Below are 25,000 nucleotides of genomic sequence, written 5' to 3'. Positions count from 1 at the left end.
AGGTGCCTACTGGCGCTTGACAGGTGAAGTGAGTAGCCTAAAGAAAGGAAAAGGATATGAGTAGCCATCTGTGGTCTTATATCATGGAAATTCCATGAAGATTATATTGTGAAATTTGTTCTTTGTAAAAAGCCTCAGATTTTCCAACAAATTAAAAACTGCATTTTGAGAAAAGTTTCCAATGTGAAACAAAATTAAGTCTTCAAAAAACTTTTTTCCCCAAAACATGAGCCTGAAAATAGGGGGTCGTCTTATAATCAGGATCGTCTTATATTCGGGCTAATACGGTAATACAATGATTCAAGGACAAAATTAATGTGGAAAAGTCAAAAGTTGATTTAGTTTTCTATGTGCATTGTGTTTTCCCCAGTGTGAAAATTACACAAATGAGAGCGGGAGGGAGGGAAAAGCACTTGGCAGTTTGTGTGTGTGTGTGTGTGTGTGTGTGTGTGTGTGTGTGTGTGTGTGTGTGTGTGTGTGTGTGTGTGTGTGTGTGTGTGTGTGTGTGTGTGTGTGTGTGTGTGTGTGTGTACACCACAGGGATTTACGGGATCTGTATGGCAAAAAGGCAAAATACTGAATACTCAGAGCACTGGTGCATGCGTGTGTGCTCGCTCAATAACCTCCTGGCCTTTTACTTTACCGCCCTCAAGTGGCCAAAATGAAAACTGCAGTCCAGAGTGACTGCCTGCTTCCAATCTCCTGCTTTAAAGGCTCTGATGACAATAATAATATTACGCCCAAGAAACCACTAAAGTAAAGAACAACAAAGTGAATAAAGCAACAGGAAACAAATCTTTATTTACTGTACTTGAAAGCCTTTCTGAAAAACCTTCCCTGACTTGGCACACCTTGCCAATACAAGACACTAATACTGATATACTGCCGGTGAAATAAAAAGAAAGGCGTGTTGAAAACACCGCCAGAATTGACAGACTCTGCTGGCTATAATACAGCGTATTGTGAATGTCAAGATAAAAACAATACCAATAACTGATCATTCAAATCTATACTACTGATAATTAAGTTACAGTGTGTTGTATTTTAAACACCTCAAACAAAGAGGTTGGATATATAATAAGAGGAATCGAAACACGCCCACTCAATGCAAAAGCGTGTGCTCAAAATTTGGCCTCCTAAGGGGTCCTTGTCCCTCCTTCTTCTTCTCTTTTCGTGGTGTTTGCACAAGACGTGCGCTACTGCCATCTACAGCGCTAAGGGGACTCCATGTATTCTCAACCTCAAGACTCCGAAGGTCTCCTAATCGAAGGTCTCCTAAAGGGGCGTTCACCCGACGTAAAGTGGATACCGGAAAAGAACCCACCTGCTTTATCTCACTCTCATATACGATTCTCTGCCTCAAACATGTTTGCTATCCTCTGTAGCATTATGGCCCCAGTAACAATCCCCTTTTACATCAAGCTGGAGTCCAAGGTGCAGGTGAGGTGAGATTAAAGTTAACATTTCTTGGAAAGACTGCAGGCGGAGGCCTTTCAGAGAAACGGAAGAGGAGAGACAGGAATAGACAGCAGAGAAGCGAAAGCTGAGGGGTCATGGGAAGAGACAGAGAAGACAGAGACGACAGGAAAGAGAAAAGAAGAAACGACAGGAGAGAAAGTCTTCCAGCACCACACAGTCAACAGGCTACTACGTCAAGACTGTGACACTGACTGACCGGTCATGGCAAGGTTGAGGACAAGCTGTCCCATAAACAAGAACCACACAGACACACACGAAACCACCACGGGTATACCAAGGCAACAGGCGGAAATACACAGACATTGTTACATTAAAAAGCTTTTTTGATGGACTACCTAAGAAGCATATTCATTTCTTGTGCAGTAATTAACCATTTTTAGTGATTCATAGGCCTTTGCTGCCACCTCACCAGCTACAAAGAGGGAAAATATCAATGATCCATACACAGCGAGGGCCACTTATTTTGTCACTTTCCATGCAACTTCCACGAGGCTTCCAGGCCGTAACGAAAACATGGTATGAAATCAGTGCGGATCCCACTGCACAAAACACCACTCCCGCCCCCTCTCAGCAGAGCTGGACTCTCCCACCAGCTCATGTAATGTGCAGAACAGGACGAGCACAGAACATCCTAATTAAGACTTCTGCACTCACGCAGAAGAGGCCCTCCAAGGACACACGCAGCACACCAGAGAGAGACAGACAGACTGACACGGGGGAGGGGAGGGGAGAGAGAGAGAGAGAGAGAGAGTAAGTGAGTGAGTGAGTGAGAGTGAGAGTGAGAGAGAGAGAGAGAGAGAGAGAGAGAGACAGAGAGACAGAGAGAGAGAGAGAGAGAGAGAAGGATGAGTGAAAGAAAGGAGAGAGGAGAGAAATATGGAGGGAGAGGGAGAAGCATGGGTGAAAGAAAGAGTGGGAGAGAGCTAGAGAGAGAAAGGCTAATGTGATGATGAGATAGGATTCTGCTTAGATAGGGGAGAAAAAGAGGCCACACAGTAGCGAGCTTGTCTACTGCCACAAAGTCTTAATTAGATAGACTTAACACACCATAAAAACAACTCTACGAGCCCGTGGGTGTGTATTTATGTGTGTGTGAGAGAGAGAGAAAGAGAAAAGAGTAACGTGTGCATATGAGAGATAGAGAGAGAGAGAGAGAGAGAGAGAGAGAGAGAGAGAGAGAGAGAGAGAGAGAGAGAATAAAAAGACAACAATGAGAAAGGGAGAGGAAAAGAGAGAGGGGAAAGACTTAAACCAGTTCCAAGTAAAGTCACAAGTCAGGCATACGACAGGATCAGAATCTATCCTGAGATAGCCGTCTGCTGCGCTAAGGGGAAATAAAACGAAGCAACACCTTTTATAATCAGTAGCCAATGGCCAAGCATTAGCACCTCAACACACTGACAAGAATACACTACAGACAAAAAAAAAAAAGAGTGCAAAAAAACCCCACACTGCAGACCCGGGGTGCATTTCTGGAAAGCGTAGAACTAACTATGTTAGCTACTTCGTTGTTTGCAATGCAATTCCCCATTGCCAACTACTGAAGTTGCTAACTAGTACGCTTCCGAGAAACACGCCCCTGTATTGTTAGCTACCGCTCCAGTACATGTTGATTAAGCTGTGTGAAATAGAGCTCACAGGGGAGGGGGGCCCATTGTTGAGTTTGGTTTAATCAGCTACAGCATTTCTCAAGTTAAAGGGGGAAAAGAAGAGTTGCGCTTCATCAAATAAAAAAATCCCCGCACAGGAGCTATTTGGTGTGCGGACATTTCCTTCTTTTTTCCTTTTTCATACCTGTGTCCAGAATATTTGATCATTATTTTGGGGTGGGGTGGGCACACACCACTTTTTTAACTGCAGTTCTCTTGAAAACGGCACAGGAGGCCCACATTAAACACAAGATCTGAAGATACAGTAGCATTACTACATTACATTAGATTTAGCTGACACTTTTGATCAAAAGCGACTTACAGTTATTTTAAGTACAGGGTATTGGTTACAGTCCCTGGAGCAGAGTGGGGTTATGTGCCTTGCTCAAGGGCACCTCAGCCATGGAGTGAGATAGGGAGTAGAAGGGTAGGATTCAAACCTGCATCTGCTGATGTTGCCATGGAGGCAAACTTTGTCGCCTAACACCTACCGGTAATGTCAAACCTGGAATCATAGTTAATTGCTGAACCAAATCATTTCTACAATGAAAAGTACTAACTGTGACAATTTCCTCCTCATAATTTCAGAATGACAAAGAATTCATGTATTATGCCTTTAAACATTGGATTTTGATATGGTTTTGTCTTCATTTTTAAATATAATGAGCAGTCCTTGAGCCTTTTTGTAACTATTTTAGTTTGTGTAGGACCATCAATGCTTTCTTAACATATTCAACACAACGTTTCAAAATGACAATAATACAGAAAACTGTGATAATTTTGTCACAATGACCGTGAAGGTTAAATTGTCGTACCGTGACACCCCTGCAGTGCTTCCACCCTCGGTCCACCTTACTGAAGGTCTCCTCCCCATACCTTGTATAGAGCTTGAAAGTCCTGCCCCTTAGTTCCGCATTTCACAGGACCTAAGCTGACCATCTAACAACATGGTAGCGAGTAAATATCTTCCGATCTCAGTCATTACATGCGCTGGGCTACAAATATGCTGTTTAAGAGGCTAGATAAAGATTATTCATGCAGAAGTATCAATGTTTTGTTCCGAGGCCGTCTGCATGAAAAATGTGAAGAAAAACAGCTTTCTAAAAAGTTTAGGGGTTCGTACGAAAAATTAAACAAAAATATCAGAAACAACATACAGTATGTGAAGCTCGTGGCACAACTCGAAGGGGGTCGAAATATAATTTTAATACCACCATTGGATTACATGCTACGATTTTCTACTAAAAACGCCGTTGAGGTCCCATGAAATCGGGGGAAGTGACGTCACTTTCAAGCTCTATAAAGCAAAGCAGCACAAGCAGAGCTCTAGCCTGCCATGCTGGGGCACAGACAGCCATTTCCCCACAATGGCAGATTGATGGACGATAAAATGTGCCCTTGTGCTTTCTTTCGTGCTCACTCTCACTCACTCACTCACTAACTCGTCCTCTCCTTCTGTCTCCTTCACTCGTTCCCTCCTTCTGTCTCCTTCACTCGTTCCCTCCTTCTCTCTCCTTCACTCGTTCCCTCCTTCTGTCTCCTTCACTCGTTCCCTCCTTCTCTCTCCTTCACTCATTTCTCTCTCTCTCTCTCTCCTTCACTCATTTCTCTCTCTCTCTCTCCATCACTCATCTCTCTCTCTCTCTCTCTCTCTCTCTCTCTCTCTCTCTCTCTCTCACTCATTTCTCTATCTCTCTCTCTCCTTCACTCATTTCTCTCTCTCTCTCTCTCCTTCACTCATTTCTCTCTCTCTCTCTCTCCTTCACTCATTTCTCTCTCTCTCTCTCCTTCACTCATTTGTCTCTCTCTCTCCTTCATTCGTTTCTCCCTCCTTTTCTCTCCTTCACTCGTTCTCTCTCTCTCTCTCTCTCTCTCTCTCTCTCTCTCTCTCTCTCTCTCTCCATCTCTCTCTCTCTCCTTCTCCCCTATAGACTCACTGGGGTCTATTCAGGCATAATTTTATGGCAAGTAGCACACAAATGCATTTCTCATTTAATTACTGTCTACTCTGCATCCATTAAATCCTGGTGCCAAAGCCACCACAAAAGAGTCGAGTGGGATGGATCCAAGTCAGTCATCAGTGATGTAATGTTTAAAGGGGCTGCGTTGACTAAATCAAAAGCGAAGTTAAAGGCATTAAATATCTGCAGTGCAGGCTAGATTGGCAGCGCTGCCAGCCAATGAAACTGCTGAGTTCCAGTACACTTCATCAGCAACTATGAGATTAAGTCATCTTGAAGATATCACCAGGAGATGAGCACATCTTAAGTGGAAGGTCTGGGAGGCGCACGCACACACACACGCACGCACACACGCACGCACGCACGCACGCACGCACGCACGCACGCACGCACGCACGCACGCACGCACGCACGCACGCACGCACGCACGCACGCACGCACGCACGCACGCACACGCACGCACACACACACACACACACACACACACACACACACACACACACACACACACACACACACACACACACACACACACACACACACACACTCAAAATAAAATCACAGATCACATCATTAATGAAGTGAAGCCAGAGGGGATAAATACTGTTCTGTCGCAGTCATAGCAGGAGTCAACATGCACATGCGCACACGCACATCCTCCTTCTCTGCCACCTGTGCTCTCAAAGTGAAGTAGAGGTGGAAAGTGAAAATCAGCTGGCCTTTCCTCTTCTCACAAGTAGCCCATCTTCCTCTTCCTCTTGACCCATGCACTCATCCACTCACTCCACTACAACTACACACACACACACACACACACACACAAGCACATTCGCACATACAATTGTGCTCGGACGGCCGTGCACACACACACACACACACACACGAAACACACACACACATGTACACAGAGACACACCAACACACACACACACACAACACACAAACAGATGTACACACACACACACACACACACATGTACACACACACCAACACACAAACATGCGCACACACAAACATGCGCACACACACACACACACCCACACACACACACACACACACACACACACACACACACACACACACACACACACACACACACACACACACACACACACACACACACACACACACACACACACACACACACAGGGTCAAAATGTCCTGGAGCTCCACTAGGGGTCACCTGTAGTCCTGCTCCCCGGTCACCTTTGCATCCTGACCCTTCCTGTCCTTATTGATTCTGGAACACCTGTCCTGCCAGGCCCGCTGGCAAAAACAAAACTATTTAGCCCGAGGTCTGTGCCCCCACTCCACTCCATGCAGCGTCCAGCGTTTCTCTTGCTATACAGGACCGTGCACCTCCTCGATCCATCGATACAACAGTAACTCCTGCTTCTAGTAAAACTTTGTTTTTTTCTTTTACTTCAGACATCTTTTACCTGACATGTTTCAACGGTATAGCTTCTGTCTTCATCAGGGGGTCACCATGGAATTGTGAATAATACCACAATTTTTTGGTCAATTAAACATAATCATTAGTGTAGCATTGGTAGTACTACTTAGCAGAGTTGTTTCAAGCAGACGTTGAAGTCCTGCTACAAATGCACTTACAGCATTAGAATGATGTTAAATAGCTGCAACTATGTAAAATCATACTACTGGTGTTGGAATTACACCCATAACAGCACTTATACTTTTACTTTATAGAACTCTGCTACTTACTGTATATACTCTACAATAGTGGTTGAGAACAAATGGTAGAATACAGTGCTCTCATGTCTTATTTTGGATGTGTTGATTCTGCAGTGTCTGAGTTGAGACACAGGAGACAGGAGAGTCAGGCAAAACATGTTAACACTACATCTCTGTGGATTTGGTCTTCCCATGTGAAAAAAGTGCCAATGATTCCATTTACTGTGTGTGTGTGTGTGTGCGTGTGTGCGTGTGCGTGTGCGTGTGTGTGTGTGTGTGTGTGTGTGTGTGTGTGTGTGTGTGTGTGTGTGTGTGTGTGTGTGTGTGTGCGTGCGTGCGTGCGTGCGTGCGTGCGTGCGTGCGTGCGTGCGTGCGTGCGTGCGTGCGTGCGTGCGTGCGTGCGTGCATTTGTGTCTGTGTGCGTTTGTGTGTGCGAGCATGTGTCCGTAAGGGTACAGTATCAGTATTACTTCCTCATTCTTATAAAAGAGGTCCTTCCCCACAGCACAGCAAGTCTCTCCATGTGTATGTGAGACAGTGCACCATAAGAGCACAAAAAGAACTGTTGCACACTCCCATGTTGTAGGCGACGAAATGACGAAACGAATACTAAGGTGAGAGCATTCTAGTCAGCCTTCATTAAACCTTCAGACTAGGGCTGCACAATTAATAGAAAATAATCGAAGATCGGGATTTAATCACGGCAATAGTGACCTGCCTTCGAGCATACTTCAAGCCAGAACATACTGACAGGCTGGTGTTTCTGAACAGAAATCTGTCCACCCAAGTTTCATGCAATTGCCTTTTATATAATTATTACAATTATATATAATTATATCCCCGAAACGCGGAGCGTCGGGGATGTAATGGTTTTGCGTGCGCCGCCGCCGCGTCCGCCGCCGCGTCCGCCGCCGCGTCCGCCGCCGCGTAAGGTCTTTCGTGTTAACGCGATAACTTTTGAACGGATGTTTGGATTTGTCCCAGATTTTTTGGGTGAATGCTCTAGGGCAGGTTCATGAACTGATTCGAGTTTGGAGGTCAACACTTTCAAGATGGCTGAATTCAAGATGGCCGAATTTTTGTTTGGTCTATAACTTCTGACCGGGTGGATGGATTTGTCCCAGATTTGGTGTGTGAATGCTCTAGGGTAGGTTCATGAACTGCGTCGAGTTGGGAGGTCAACACTTTCAAGATGGCTGAATTCAAGATGGCCGAATTTTTGTTTGGTCCATAACTTCTGACCGGGTGGATGGATTTGTCCCAGACTTGGTGTGTGAATGCTCTAGGGTAGGTTCATGAACTGATTCGAGTTTGGAGGTCAACACTTTCAAGATGGCTGAATTCAAGATGGCCGAATTTTTGTTTGGTCCATAACTTCTGACCGGGTGGATGGATTTGTCCCAGATTTGGTGTGTGAATGCTCTAGGGTAGGTTCATGAACTGATTCGAGTTTGGAGGTCAACACTTTCAAGATGGCTGAATTCAAGATGGCCGAATTATTGTTAAGGCCATAACTACTGACCGGATGGATGGATTTGTCCCAGATTTTGTGTGTGAATGCTCTAGGGTAGGTTCATGAACTGATTCGAGTTCGGAAGACAACACTTTCAAAATGGCGGAATTTCATTTGGCCCATAACTTCTGGCTGGATTGATTTGCCCGGTAACACCTTATTTTAATGGTTCACCATTTCAGTGAATCTACCATATTAGGTACAGTGTAATAGCCAATGTAACAATATTTAATACCATGTAATACTAGTGTAATACCAGTGTAACAATATGCAATATCAGGTACAGTGTAATAACGAGTGTAACAGTATGCAATACCATGTAATATAGTGTAATACCAGTGTAACAATATGCAATACCATGTAATACCACTTACACACAAACACATGATGTAAGTAAAACAATGACGGAGTTACACTGGTATTACATTGTATTAAATATTGTTACACTGGTTATTACACTGTACCTAATGTGGTATATCCACTGAACCATTAAAACAGTATTACCATTTGCCCCATTTTCTGCTTCATTTTCACAATAGTCGTTTGGTTTTAAGCCTATGCACGTCATGTCACGTCTGTATGTATCATATACGTTTACGAAATGGTGGACGGGAGTGGTAGGAATGATGGGAGACTGGAAGCGTCGCGTTTCGGGGATATACCTTAAGCAGTCGAAGGCGACTGCACAGGCAGTCTAGTTAATTCTTGGTTATATTTCATGTTGTTAACATTTTATAATACAATTCTGCAAAAAAATCAATGATCGTGATTGATAATCGTAATTCCGATTTTGACCCAAATAATGGTGATTATAATTTTTCCATAATCGTGCAGCCCTACTTCAGACTACAAAAATACCCTTGCTTCCTAACCACTCGAGAGTGTGTGGTACTTTTTTTGTCTGGCATCTGGTAGCCGGCACCTCTCCCGTCCTTCCGCCTCTCCCTTCACCTAGCTTTGGGTGAAAGGAATAATCAGTTTTCATGTTTTCTAACCGTTTTGTACTGAGCACTGATACAGTCGGACACGTGTCGCCTACGCCCTGTGCTTGCAGTGTGAATGACCGTCCTTGTCCTTCTGGAGCCAGTTGCACTACCTGGTCTTTGCTAAGCCTGGTAATAACTGCTTGTCACCTTTGTTAAAATTAAACCAATATTCAGGACTGACGTTAAGTGTGTTAAAGCACATGGTAGAACTTACGCCTGGACTTAACAACGGCGAGTCGAAGCGATGCCCGTCCAATTATTATTTTTTTGCAATTAACTCATTTTAGCCTAAAGCACCTGCAAAAAACGCCAGCTGAATTCTTAAGCCCTTTTTGGGAAAAGGTGCCCTCTGCCTATTAAAACCAAAACATCTCATCCTCCGAAGCACATAAAAACACGAAATAAGTTGCATTTAAAAGCATGGAGACTCCTTTTAGATTAAAAGTGTGTTCTTTCAGCTCTAACATACCCACATTTTTAATTAAAAAAAAAAAACTCTCAAATCTCAAGAGCCTGAATGCAGAGTATATGTCGTCGAAAATCGTGATAAAGTCGCGAAATCGAAGTCATGATTACAATCGTGATTTAATCGTGGCAATAGTGACCTACCTTTGAGAGCTTCATTGAAGCCAGAACATACTGACAGGCTGGTGTTTCTGGCCAGAAATCTCATCCTATTGCCTTTACATAATTGTTACAATTAATTTTATTTTGCTCATCCCGTATATAATTCATTCTTGGTTATATTTCATCTTGTTATAATTTTCAAAAAAATCTGCAAAAAAAATCAATAATCGTGATTAATAATCGTGATTACGATTTTGACCAAAATAATCGTGATTATGATTTTTTCCATAATCGTGCAGCCCTAATATGTCGCACCAGGTGCCAAAGGTCGAACAACATATAGGCAGCATCAGGCTAAAATGGGTTAAGAGTGAACATTGCTATGATACGTGGCTGTGTGCTCATTTTGCACCTTCACAAGACAGAGCACACTGACCCTCCTCACCAGCGGCTGGGCTGTTCATCACACAGACACACAGCCTCCTTTTAGATGTGTGAAATACAACTTCTTTGGTTATCAAGTGCTTGTGCTTATTCCATTTCACTGTACCTCACTTTTTTTTTCTTTCAGAGTTCAGACTGAGGACCAGTTCCCCTTTTCAAAAGCCTCAAGCACTACTCCTACCACCATGTGTGGCTGGTGTGCATGCATGAATTGGTAAAGAAAAAGAAATTGTGAATACGGCTGATTTGCAAATGCCTGATCACGCATGTGGTATGTAGGCTCTGTACATGTAATGGGTTTTGTGAGCATGCAGTGCATATTCTATACTAACGGCTTCCGCACATTGGCTCCAACAAAGTGCTGAGCACTGCTCCGCAAAAGTTCGATTCCATTGTTTTCAATAGAACCCTGCACACCGGCGCCGATGTCCGTGGACATTCGTTAATGTCGGATAGCAATTAGAGACGATTTCTATTTTGTCGGCGCCGCCCATTGACTAGCAATGCTACGATCGTGTGAAATTGGGTTTGGGGGTCCGAATTATGTCGGAAGCGAAATGGTATTATGAATGTTCGCCACAGCACTCATTTCATTGCAGTGTCAAGCGGCAATCAGTCTGGCTAAACTCCATGCCACCACCCCTCCTCCTGACCTGCCCCCCTGTCTACTCACCATCCTGAATCTGTCAGTAGACAGTCACCCCGGCCCACCCACACACAGTCTGAAATCTGTTTATCCCAAGCCTGACCTCACAAAGAAGATCATCATCATCATCATCATCATAACAAGTCTGTGGGGACGCAGTCTTTAATCACCAGCCCCCATCTGACCCCTTGACAGATGATGTTTGAATAAGGACAAGTGAGACAGACAAAAACAATGCCAAAAGAACCCAATTGACACATTACACAGAGACTGTCTCAACAGAGCACGGCATGGGCTGAGGATGAGTGCCAGGGTGCCAGGGTGCCAGGGTGCCAGGGTGCCAGGGAGCTGGCACGGTCTGGTTAACTTGTAAGCCAAAAAGGGCATTTTGGGGCAGAGACGGATGATCTGGCTCAGTGCCTACTCCTAACACATGATGTGTCAAAAGTGTCAGCGCGTGAGGAAATGAGACGCAGCCGGGAGCTTGATTGAAGTGGTTCAGGCTGAGTCACTGACACCAGGGCAGTGACGAGGGGAATGTGGAGCATTTTTTAAAGGCAGCCTTGCCTTCCAACCAAAACACGTCAGACAGAAAATAAACAAGCGCACTTCCATAGTGACACAACACTGAGGGGACGGCTCGATGAACATTCTGACGCCAAGCTCTAAATTCATTTTTGCATGAAAGAGGAAACATTGACCAAAATTTCCCTTTTTAGTTACTGATTTTGTCACATGATGGTCTTACAAGCAGACAAAGTTGAAGTATGACGGGTTAAGGACAAAATAAGATGTGACACCCCCCAGATACCCCGTGCCAATGTGACAGTCTGAGTCTGGGTCCTTGTAATGTCAGACAAGCAAGCGTGAAACCACACAAATACAAACAAAAACCCCCACAAAGTATTCATCGTAGACAAGCCGTGTGTGTTGAAGATGTCAATAAACGCAGCATAGCGTTGTAAATGTGGCACGTCAATGCGATTTTATATTTGATGATCACATCCCCCAACACAAACCAATTATTTTCTGACATAAAGCCTGTGTTGACTCCTTTCCCCCATGACAATGATCCCATCATGTTCAATTACATGTTCAGTGCACAATAGCAGGCCTGACAGTCTCATCACACTGTATGAATGTGAATGTGAATGTGAATGCGAGACAGCCATCTTTAGAGGAGAACTGAAGAATAAACGAATACAAGCTTTTAACACCCCTCCACTAGATTGCCAGGTATACTATGCAGGGCAGCGGCCAAGGACAAAGTCATCTGAAAGGACCCCCACTCTTAAATACAACCAATGTACAACCAGAGATTATTTAAGTTTATAGAGATATGCCAATGTAATAGGTTGCTATGGGCACCTAACATGACCACTGATATGATGCTATGCAGGGCCGCTGTCAATGTTTGCCGAGTTCAGGACAAAGTCATCTGAAAGGACCCCCACTCTTAACTAGGCATGGTACGGTTTGCGTTGCAAACCGAGACCGTACGGTTTGCATGTCACGGAACGGGGTAGTGGGCAACCGCACGGTGCCCACGGTTTCAAAAAAAAAAAAAATAGAGTGACCACCGGCGGACGACGCTATTAAAATCCTACTACTTTTACAAGCATAAAACACAAAGACTACGTAGGATATTGAGTGTGGAAAGACTGATTTCTATCAGCCAACTGAAAGACATAATGTAACAGCATGCGCCAGCTGACTAGGCTACAGTAGCCTACAAGCAAGAGCAGGTCGGTCAGCAGCGTCACCTTCTCCCCCCTCTCTCTCCACGTTAGCGCAAGTGACTGTTCCCAGCCTTTATGCTGACCATTTTAAATTAAATGCACATGAATTTACAAACAATGACAGATTAGCAGAACAAAGCAGACTATGACTTAGGTTACAGTAGCCTAGTAGTGTAGGCTATATCCACGTGGAATGGGGATTCCGGACGGCAAAATGCGAGATAATTGAACATATCGATTCACTGTGCTGTCCTTAACTGCAATCAACTGTAGGCCTAATTATATGTAGCCAGTTAAACTCTGATGGACGGAATGGGACTTTGTGCTGTTGCCTAGTTAACATTGATGTTTAACATTATAACAAAAATAAAATTTGACTGTTTTAAAAGGCTCAGCTTCACAGGAGTTTTGTGAAACATTCTTGTGCATACACTTCTAAAAAACGATCTTTTTAAATTATTTGTTACCTTAACTTTCACATTTTAACATAACATAACCCTATCACTTGTTCACTTAAAATTGAATTTGACTTCTGATTTTACTTCTATGCTTCTCACAGCCGGCAGTTTCATGATAGGAAGCAACTGATTCATAAGCGCAAAACTCGCAGAAAGCGGTATCAAAATAAAAGTCCAATTCGTTCTCAGTGTGTCATTAACCAAAATAGTCATACTACACTGACCTAATGGTCCCATTACCTACAGGAGTGTAGCTGTTTTATTTTTACACGTCAAATGTGTTATAGCATGTAATATTTGAATATTTGTCAACTTAAAAGTTAGGACTTAGTTCTCCCTTTTTGTGAAATAAATGGAAGCATGTTAAAATCATTGATATCTTTCCTCTTTCAGTTGGGTTAAATGAAGTCAAATTCAACATACCCATGATAAGCTTACATTTTCATTCAAATTTGTATATAATACAGAACCGTACAAAACCGAAAACCGTGACCTTGAAACCGTGATATGGACCGAACCGTGACATTTGTAAACCGTACCACCCCTACTCTTAACACAACCTATGTAATGAGGACCCATCTCCGGGCAACCCCTCTCCCTGGGCCCTGGAAAACTGACCCCTTTGGCTTCCCTGAGTGAATGGTGACATGACTAGCTGGAACCTTTCTTCTACTGTATAGTGCATAGGTGGCTAACCCGCGGCTCTCGAGCCGCATGCGGCTCTTTGCCTGGTGTCTTGCGGCTCTTGCGTTCATGTCCAAGTTTGTGTTCATGTCCCATAGGCAATATGCATTGTAATTGCGCACACAAAGTTGATTAGAACTATGGCAAATAAGTGCCCTGTGGTCTTGGTACTACTGTAGTAGGCCTTGCCTGAATGTGTCCTGAATGATCACCTAGATGTGTGACATTTGTTATTGCATCGGCCCAAATACAAAACGTGATTTAAGCATGGTCTAAAAATAGCGCTTTAAAAAGTGACCGCGTCTTTCGCTGACTAGACAGAATAGCGGAAGAATGTTTTAACCTGAAAGATTTGGCCATCACTCCTCAAGGCAATTACAACTCTCAATAAGGTCAAGAAAATGTACTACTGTCCATATGTGGATTCTATTGCTCGGATATGGCGGCAATACATGTGCAAATGATTATCTGCTCAAGAGAGATGCGTCTGTCTGGAGCAGAGATGCGCCGAGAATCTCTGTGCTGCGTAGCCATCTCTGCGCTCTGTTAGAAGGAGTGTTCATGGCTATTGACCCGAATGTGACATTGTGTTTTTGGTTTAAAATCGACTTATTTTCGCGGGCTATACAAAAAATAGAGCCAAAAATAATGTTCTTTCCTGGTTTTCGCTGTGAATGTCGGCGGTGGTCTATCAGCCATTGTCAAAGCGTGAAGGTGGGAAACAAGTTCAATCGACTTGTCGTTTGTTCGCGCTCAGTTTAGTCTCAAAAAGAAAACTTTGTTTTTCCCCATGGCCCCCTGTCAGCACCCGCTGAAACATTAATGTGGAAAATGAACGGCGATTTGATGAACCAAATAGTTAAGTTTTGGATGCATTGGAAACATCCAATGATAATCTGTGCGCAAGAAAGCAGTGCCTATGTGCGCCTAACCCCCAAATGAGCTAAGAGAGGCGGAGAATCTTTGTGCCACGCTACTATCTTGGTGCTCTGATATAAAGAGTGCTCATGGAAATTATGCTGTGTTTTAAAAGGTGTTTTATTAAAATGTGACCGGTGTAGGCCTACCTGTGTAGGCCTACCCTTGTCTTTTTATGTAACAACATTTTTATCTTGAAAAAAACTTTTCCCCCAAAAAAATTGAAGAAGTAAAAAAAAAGGGAGGGGGGGTAGTCATCTTATAGGCTATTCAGGATTGTCTTGTAGGCAGGCCATTACGTTGGAGTGTAACATCAATCTGACACTTTCCGTGTGTGTGTGTGTGTGTGTGTGAGTGTGTGTGTGAGGAAGAGATGGTTAATGTTCATGCCCATGTGTTGTTGTGTATGCTGGTCTGTGGTGCGAGAAGGATGGGTGATGCCCATGTTGGTGGGTGTGCGCATGTTTATACGCCCGCGTGATGTTTGTGTGCTGATGTGGCTCTTTGCTGTGACACATTACAAAATGTGGCTCTTGGTCTCCGACTGGTTGGCCACCCCTGTTATAGTGCAAGAGCTCCCAAATATCTTCCTTCAGGACTTAATTAGGCAAGGAACACAAATACTTAAAAGTGATAAAACAAAAATTACTTCAATTTGTCCGAGTATCCTAGTTTACCCACCCACATTTAAGGACACATGACAAATCCATTCGTAAGACATCCGTTTTTCAAAGAATTGCTCTTTTAGCAATTCTCCTTCATCCTCTCCCCTACCCTACGTTTCAGAACAGAGCAGTCCTGACTTTTCTACCTCAACCTCATACCTTCCACCCAAACAACTTGTGCAGACCAATCAAAAGAAAGCCCTTTCCAGGGAGCCTGAACGTCACTGCCTCTCCCCCCTCTCTCCTATCTTTATTTCACTTCCTCTTAAACACGGACAGATCTAAAAACATCTTCTAGTTACAGATGACACACCCGTATACACATGCATGCACACAAAAACACACCCACACAAAAACACGGTCACACACACAAACACATGTGGAAACACGTGGATTATGATGGCAATAACATCAGTAACACAATTTACTCATAAAGGTCCCAAGTCAAACAGGGACACTGTGCAGGATGTTTTGTTGTTTATTTCCAGAATCCATGCTACCCATTAACTAATGTCACCTTTTTCATGATTTTTTACCACCAACACCACCAAATTCAAAGTGTTTATTATGACTGGAACAATTGCACTTTTCATACATGAAAAGGGGGATCTTCTCCATGGTCCGCCATTTTGAATTTCCAGATATAGCCATTTTTAGCTCTAAAATTGACTGGGCTTGGTTCATACTAGAAAATACTAGTTTATTACTCAGTAAACTTTCATGAAAAGATCACATTTGGCAATATGCAACTCGGTTTCAATGAGCAGCATAGTTGCAGTACCTTTTTTGACCATTTCCTGCACAGTGCACCTTTAATGATTCAAAGGCTACTACATTGGTCATCTGATCCTGATCATCTTCATGACCTGGTCATCTGATTACCTCATCACACTGATTAGTTGGTTAAGACCAGCACGCTCTAACGACTAAACTCATCCTACGTACTTCAACCCAAAGATTTTGTCTCCGTATATAGTCTGGCCCAGCCCTCCAAGCTCAGTTCGCTCACGGTTCTGCCAATCAGCAAACAGTTGAGAGTGGTGATGCAGAACTCACCCGTGGAGTCCGTTACAGATTGATTAAGATAACACCATTCACACATTCGTCTTGTTATTTATATGCTATGGCAACACAATATTGTAACAGTCATGCTAATACTGCAAAGCACCATTTGAACTTTAATTTGAATTCGGAACTCCAATCAATTTAAATTGCAGAGTTAAGTCAGACCATCTCCCGGCCTCCATGGAAACGGATTCCTCTTAGCTCGGTCCAGGCAGTTTGACAACTGTGAGTCAACAGTCGTCTTTCGCCCAGGCTTAGCACGCTCTACTGCGGGATGACAACCCCATGGGAACCAAAGGAGTTAGAGGGGAATGGAAAAGTACAGCTCCTCAGACACATGCTCGCTCACACAGTATATCAAGGTTCTACTCTACTCTACTGTACTATGCTGTGAGTTCGCCTTTTACTTCATCTCGATAAAGCTAAAAAAAATTCTGAAAAGAAAGAAGAAAGCAGAGAAGTGAAAGAAGAGAAATATTTCAGAAGAAAAATGGTGAATGGTTGGCGAACGCTTTACAAAGCTGCATTTAAAGATGTTTCTTGGCAGGCTGTCCTTCCACCTGCTGAAAAGCCCCAGCTCTTATTCCATCCCTTTAAAGCTCCTTCTAAAGTCTCCACTTGTGGAAAGAAGCTCAGGGTGGTGGAGGGTTTTGAATGTACTGTAGTTCACCGAGCAGTCATTCCTATTGCCCTCTAGTCCACACTCCACAATGGTCATTTCCATTTCTGACCTCTCAGGACTGCAGGATATTTGATGGGGATCACCTGGGCCATGGCTGGTCACAATGCCTCAAGAAAATGAAAAAAGGAGGCACGTGTGAAAAAGTATATTGAAGCCGAAATGTAACAACAGAAGTCTGTGGTTAACTGGAGAAACAGACGTTTCGGATCTAGTCCATTCTCAACATCTCCAGTAGCTGTTGGTCACAATGCCTGCTTTTTTTCCCCCTCATTTTTATTTTATTTTCAGTTTTCATTCTACTTCTTGTTGTTATTTTAAAACATTTATTTTTATTGTACTTTTTTTTCTTTCTTTTTTTGCATTTTAATCACTCTCATTACTCTCCTATTGTTAATTCACTGAAGCTTTGTTATACTTACCCTATTGTTATGTATTTGTTTTTGATTGTAAAGTGTCCTTGGGTATTTTGAAAGGCGCTCAAAATAAAATGTATTACTATTATTATACAGCCAACCAGTTTCCATGACCGACAGCCCAACTCGCGTGACAGCAGTCACATCATGTCACCTCTGACTGAGTAATGTCACTTTCCTCACCTTACAAATTCTGACAAATCCCTCCCTCCTCTCATGTGTTCTGTCTTCAATCTAGTAAACAGTTTTGTCAGGTGTCTAGTGAGGCTTCGTAGACAAACAAGCCAAACAGCCTGTGCTTTAGGAGAAAGATGAATGAGGGGGGAAGACAGTTCTTCAATAAAAAGCGACCTTTCCACCTACACCCAGCAATCCTCTTCAATATTTGATTTGAAAGACAATTCCACGTGCATAAAGCAATTACAAACTCACATGTCAAGGCAAGGTGTCCGTTTTGTGTGTGTGTGTGTGTGTGTGTGTAGGCAGTACACCCATCACAGGTCTAAGATGGCAAAAAAACAAGGTAAGAAAGATGTTTCTTTTGCCTACACGTCCCATATATCCATCCATCTGTCTATCTATCCATCCCATGCGGAATACATACTATCTAGCTATCCACCATAACCCACCCCCCCCAACCCCTTTAGCCATGTGCGTGACCCCGTGTCATAGTGATGGTCTCGGTGTGTGTGTGTGTGTGTGTGCGCGCGTGTGCGTGCGTGCGTGCATGCGTGCGTGTGTGTGTGTGTGACCCCGTGTCATAGTGATGGTCTGTGTGTGCGTGCGTGTGTGTGTGTGCACACGCGTGCGTGCATGTGTGAGTGTGTGTGTGCGCGCTTGTGACCCTGTGTCATAGTGATGGTCTGTGTGTGTGCGTGCGTGCGCGCGCATGTGTGTGTGTGTGTGTGTGTGTGTGTGTGTGTGTGTGTGTGTGTGTGCGTGTGCGTGTGTGTGTGTGCGTGTGTGTGTGTGTGTGTGTGTGTGTGTGTGTGTGTGTGTGACCCCGTGTCATAGTGCCCGTGGACAGCTCTCTCCTACTGTACCTGCTGGGTGCTGGAGCTGTTGGCCATGTTGGGGGTCGATGGGATCTTCAGGTGCAGCCCCTGCAGGTAGTACGTGGTCTGCATCTGCAACAACACAAACAAGAGACACAACACATTAACACACACACACACACACACACACACACGGACACACACACGGACACACACACGGACACACACACACACACACATGGACACATGCACGCAATCGCAACAAGCACGCATGCATGCACAAGTTTATCCATGTAAAAAACTTCACTATATCTTTGACTCTGTATGTGGAACAACACAAACAGAGATACAAATATTCACACACACACACGGACACGCACACACACACTGACACAATCGCAACATGCACAAGTTTATCCATGTAAAAAACTTCACTATATCTTTGACATTATGTGGTATGCACTGAATCTGGAAAAATCTAAAACAGAACACACACACACACACGCACGCACGCACGCACGCACGACACAGTTCATCCATGTAAAAGCTTCACCATATCTTTGACGATGACTTCTTTTTTTTTAATCGAGAGAACAGGACTACATCATAGATTCAAATCACAAATCAAATTTCCAATTGCAATTCACAATGCAGTGCATGCTGTTTGTGGTTTAGGGAACACAAACACGCATAGTCATGCAGAGATTATGGGAAAAAATAGCTTATAAAAAGTAACATAGCAAAACAAAAGGCTCATAATCGTAGTACAACTGAAAAAATATATACCCGAGTAATATAACGAGAAACAATTAAACGTTTTGCACCTGTTCTCTGTCGATCAAGTAACAGCTGTCAGTTCAACTACCAAATTGGTAACACTTTAGAATAACTACCTATTCGCAGCTTTATAAACACTTTAATAACATTTAATAACAATTATTATTTAACAGAGCATTTACAAATGTTTGTAAAAGAGTAATAACCAAGCTATGACAGCACAGTGGAGTGGGAATCAACTTTCCCTCTGTGAGTTTTATGTGGTTTCATGCCTTCTGGTCTTTTGAGGAGAAACTTCCAGGACCTACGCGACTGTGCTGTGCCTGCTGTGTTGACATAGTATTTCTTGCCCATTTATAAACATTTTGTTCATAATTAGTTCATTATTTATAAAGGGTTTATATAGCTGTGAATAGGTAGTTATTATAAAGTGTTACCAACACATGACTTTGCATGAACTTCCAATCTCCTACAGGTAACTTAGACCCACCTTCCCAGCTTTAACGCCGACACAATCCACCACATTAACCCTGTCGTTTTTACTCCTGACCTACTCGGAGATCTGACAGGCGGGCGAGAGTTGCCACTCTTGAACACTACGCTGAATGAGTGCTGCGAGTTGAAATCTGTCAGCAGCAGCACTCTAGTCGTTCACTTCAGCACAGTTGCATGTGTGTGTTAAGTGGTCTCTCTCTATGGCTCCCATCATGTCAAGACACTCTGAGGCTCTCTAGAACAGGCGTTCCCAAACTTTATCATGACAATGCCCCCCATATACAGATAGATCCTAGCCAAGCCCAGCCCCCCATAGTCACAACCAGAGGCCTGTTAGTCAGTGCCTCACTGGGATACATAAAACAATAACTTAACAATAATAATAGCAACGTCCAGAGATGCAAGAGAGTATTATAATGCAGTTTTTAAGTAATGGGAATATTGTTAGACTGACTTTGTTTTATTTTGGTCTACATAAGTTATTTAATTTATTTACACATTTCCTGCCATCGTGCCAACCTGCCACGGTCCCCCTTGCACCGCCTGGCGGCCCCCACGTTGAGAACCACTGTGTTAAATCTCTCTCTATGGCTCCCTCCAATCATGTCAAGAAGTCCTCTATAGTCCAAATGTCAGGTCTGCCATGAGTGGCCTCTCAATTAAGTGTGATAGGGTCACATACCGGTACACATGTGCTCATGTACACACTTGGGACACAAGGCGCACACCAAACACCATAGTGTACAGTACAGTACATACAACACACAGCTAGAACTAGAACAATACTGTAGGTCAGGTGTTTATGAAGCTAGCCCAAATAAAAAAAGTGCATTGACAAATCACAAGATATCTCTGTTTCATACAGCAACTTTCTCAGGTACCATTTTGACATCATCCCAGACAGACAGAGGCTTGTGTGTAAAGTTTTGTCTAAAAAAAAAAGAAGAAAGCTGTGCTCTCGTAAAGAGAACTTGACCTTTCCACTTTATTACAGTCAGTCAGCCAGTCAGGCCCATTTCCCTCTGCCAATGCTGCCCTAACTCACATGCTCATCATGTCGTCAAGGATGTTTGACTGCTCGACGTGACACGGGGTCCGTGCAGCGAACGTCCCATAAAATAAAATGACGGCTCAAAATGCTGAGGGGCGGGTGCGCTGCAGGTGAAGTCACAACTCACAGAGCAGCCTACATTTAGATTCATTTTAGATTCATTCAAATGCTGCATGCCTGTTTCGTTAACATGTTGCATTTTTTTTTTCTATGAAATGTCCTTGGTTGTGTGTTTACGTCACATCTCATAGATTAGCTTACTTTTATATTCATTTTAGTTGCATTAATATATTGCTTCTTTGTTTGTATCACATTACATTGGTGGTGCATGTCCCATAGCTCAATTGTTGGAAGTTGTAGAACAGACCATCACGGTCAGTCAAAGACTAAAGGGGTCGTGGCCATACCAACAGGCCTATGACCTGGAAGTAAGTCCCATCAGGATTTTTTGGAGGGAACCAGGTCACTGGCCTGGAAATAAAAGTCATCAAGCCTTTAAAAGGCAGCTGGGGTTTGGGGTAGAGGGTGGGGGTTGGGTGGGGTGGGGGGGGCATGGAGCCACTGACCTGGAAGTAGACCGTCCAGTAGGGGATGAGGGCCAAGAAGACAGGAAGTATCTTGACCAGGGCCTTCACCTCCTCCACTTTCTCCTCGGGAAACTTTCCCCCGTAGGTCACCTTGGCGCCGTCCAGCATTGAGGGCTTCGGCCTACCAGCAAAAGAGAAGAAGAAGAAGAAAAAGAGAAAGAATTCACTCTGAGGAACAGCTTAATGGTGGGGAGAATATCAGTCAGAATGAAAAAAAAAGGAATTGGACATATCGTCTAGTCTGGCGACGCCATCCTACATACTTCTGCCTAAAGAATTTTGGCTCCGTACATAGTCTGGCCCAAGCTCCCTAGCTCGGTTCACTCATTGTTCTGCCAATCAAGTTCAGAGTGGTGAGGCAGAACTCATCCGCGTAGTCCGTTACTGATTGGTTAAGGTAACACTATTCACACTTTTGTCTGGTTATTTGTATGATTTGGCAACATTGTATCGTAACAGTCCTGCTAATAAAACACAATTTGAATTTGAATTTGAATTCCGAACTCCAAATAATTTACATTGCAGAGCAAGGTCAGAGCATCTCTATGGGAACGGATTCCTCTTAGATTGTTCCAGACTGATTGACGGAGTCAACAGTCGGCTTTCGCCCAGACAACATAATGTCCCCCTGAATGCAGTATTTAAAGGGACACTGTGTGAGATTTTTAGCTGTTTATTTCCAGAATTCATGCTACCCATTCACTAATGTTACCTTTTTCATGAATATTTACCACCACCATGAAATTCTAAGTATTCACTATGACTGGAAAAATTGCGCTTTTCATACATGAAAAGGGGGATCTTCTCCATGGTCCGCCATTTTGAATTTCCTGAAATAGCCATTTTTAGCTGCAAAAATGACTGTACTTGGGCCATACTAGAAAATATTAGTTTATTACTTGGTGAACTATCATGAAAAGGTCAAATTTAGCAATAGGTGACACAGTTTCAATGAGCAGCATAGTTGCAGTACCTTTTTTGACCATTTTCTGCACAGTGTCCCCTTAACAGTTGGGGGGATGGCATCCCCCCTCACCCCCCTACAACTCAAGCCCTGAGGACACAATACGTTTCGCAGCATCTGTTTGGTAATACTGAACAACTAATCAGCGCAGAAGGCTCCTTTCTGTCGAGTAACACTGACACTACGGTAAAGCCACACTGAGCAACATGTTCAAGGTATATGACATACACCAACTCTAAACACCAATAATCACCTATACATCATAAACCCAATAATAAAGAACATCTCAGAATTCCCTATGAAGGCAAAAGTGCTGTAAAATTACAAACTCTTATTTTCTTTCTTAACGTGACCGCAACCATTATTTGCTAATATTCATTCATTTAGTCACTTCATTTATTTTCTTAAAAGGCAACCAGGGTTTTTTGTCTAAACAACAAAGTGTGATGTATATCAATTTACAATCTACACTGAATTTGGGGAAAAGTTTGGCTTTGTAGGGCAGTATATTGCAGCCATCATGCTGTATTGTTTTATGACATGATGTAAAATGTAACAGCAGCCATCATTATGGCAGAACCCCTGCGACAGCAGACGATAATGTCTTGTTTTCCTCACTTAATGCGTCAAATGAAGGCACCAAATCCCTGTGGTGCGAAGAGACAACTGTGCAGCCTGCATGGAGGATGTATACATGCAGTGTGATTTATAGTGGTCTTCATGCATGACACAAACACACAAACATTTTTGCAGGCCATATGTGTGTACACGCACACACGCACGCACGCACGTACGCACGCACGCACGCAGTAAACGGGTATGTTTTTGTTAAAGGGACACTGTGCAAGAAATGGTCAAAAAAGGTACTGCAACTATGCTGGTCATTGAAACTGGGCTGCCTATTGCCAAATTTGGTCTTTACATGAAAGTTTACCAAGTAATTAACAAATATTTTCTAGTTTGGTCCAAGTACAGTCATTTTTGCAGCTAAAAATGGCTATTTTTGGAAATTCAAAATGGCAGACCATGGAGAAGATCCCCCTTTTCATGTATGAAAAGTGCAAATTTTCCAGTCATAATGAATACTTAGAATTTGACGGTGGTGGTAAGTATTCATGAAAAAGGTAACATTAGTGAATGGGCAGCATGAATTCTGGAAATAAACAACTAAAAATCTCACAAAGTGTCCCTTTAATGACTCAATGGTGGAAACATGTAATGTGCTAACAAGAAGCGGGGTGGATTAGGTCACGACCTGAATGCGAAGAGGACAGGATGCCTGCTGCTTAGCCTCGCAAGACCCTACTCTCTGACGGACGGATGTGAATACAACTCTCACATGCTACTACTGTGTGAATACTCTGGAGCTGCCACTCTCTCTTTCTCTCTCTCTCTCCTCAGGTCACAGTAGGCTCTAGTAGTCTCTGAATCGAGGGGGTGAAGAGTGAGGAGTGAGGAGTGAGTCAATAATCTGCCTCTCTGCCAGCTTGCGCTGCTGCACTTGTCCTACAGCTCAAGTCAACCTCCGCATCCAGCCAGCCAGCCAGCCTAGAACGAGGTGCTCTAAAGCCCCTAATCTACCTGTCAGCAGCTGGTGAAGGAGAGAGAGAGAGAGAGAGAGAGAGAGAGAGAGAGAGAGAGAGAGAGAGAGAGAGAGAGAGAGAGAGAGAGAGAGAGAAAGAGAAAGAAAGAAAGAAAGAAAGAAAGAAAGAAAGAAAGAAAGAAAGAAAGAAAGAAAGAAAGAAAGAAAGAAAGAAAGAAAGAAAGAGAGAGAGAGAGAGCGAGAGAGAGAGAGCAGTGAGATGGAGACAGAAAATGAATGAGACAGAAAAGATTGAAGTGAAGGTTAGATAAAAAAGGAAGGAAAAGTACAAGGAGATGAGAAAGAAGAAAGCATAAAAAGTCAGAGAAACAGATAAAGAAAAACGTGGGACCCTTTTTCAGTGAGATAGTAAGTGGGAAAGAGAGGGAGAGCGAGCGAGCGAGAGAGAGAGAGAGAGAGAGAGAGAGAGAGAGAGAGAGAGAGAAAGAGCGAGCGAGAGAGAGAGAGAAAGAGCGAGCGAGCGAGCGAGCGAGAGAGAGAGAGAGAGAGAGAGAGAGAGAGAGAGAGAGAGAGAGAGAGAGAGAAATGAAGGAACACAGAAAGCATGAAAGAGATTGAGAGAGCAGGGTAGTGATGACTAGGAAATACCTCTATAATAAGGAATTCCTGAAAGGTTAAGGAATTTCGACATGACTTTGGGAAAAAACCAAATGCATTCAAATTAAAGTTTCACTGGAGAATTAATAAGCGCTCATTTAGGAAATAAGTGTGCCTCAATGCCTACAAAGCAAAAACAGTGTGTCTTGCCTCCATGTTACCTTAAAATCAAACTAAAATAAGAAATTCGTAAAAATTAAATCACTTTTAAAGCTCTTTGGAAAAGAGCTCTTCATGGAAGAAATGTAAAGAGGGTCATCTCCCATCCATACATCACATACCACTGCATGCTATTTTCCAGCATACACATCGCTTTCTGCACTTTTTAAAGGGACACTGTGTGAGATTTTTAGTTGTTTATTTCCAGAAT

The 25,000-nt window shown here is 43.3% G+C and overlaps 1 protein-coding gene across 3 annotated transcripts in view; it reads right to left on the bottom strand.

Moving 5' to 3' along the window:
• The window catches only part of slc15a4 (solute carrier family 15 member 4), a 113,845-nt gene that overhangs the window by 76,655 nt on the left and 12,190 nt on the right, over positions 1 to 25,000 (bottom strand). For all 3 annotated transcript variants that reach the window (XM_063194769.1, XM_063194768.1, XM_063194770.1), the window contains exons 4-5: positions 21,446 to 21,587; positions 18,605 to 18,688 (exon numbers count right to left, since the gene is read on the bottom strand). In XM_063194769.1, the coding sequence (XP_063050839.1) occupies positions 18,605 to 18,688; positions 21,446 to 21,587 (226 nt within the window). The remainder of the gene's footprint in view (positions 1 to 18,604; positions 18,689 to 21,445; positions 21,588 to 25,000) is intronic.

This window comes from Engraulis encrasicolus, chromosome 3 (genome assembly GCF_034702125.1).
Source record: "Engraulis encrasicolus isolate BLACKSEA-1 chromosome 3, IST_EnEncr_1.0, whole genome shotgun sequence".
Classification (NCBI taxonomy): domain Eukaryota; kingdom Metazoa; phylum Chordata; class Actinopteri; order Clupeiformes; family Engraulidae; genus Engraulis; species Engraulis encrasicolus.
This window is presented reverse-complemented; position numbering and strand designations above follow the sequence as displayed.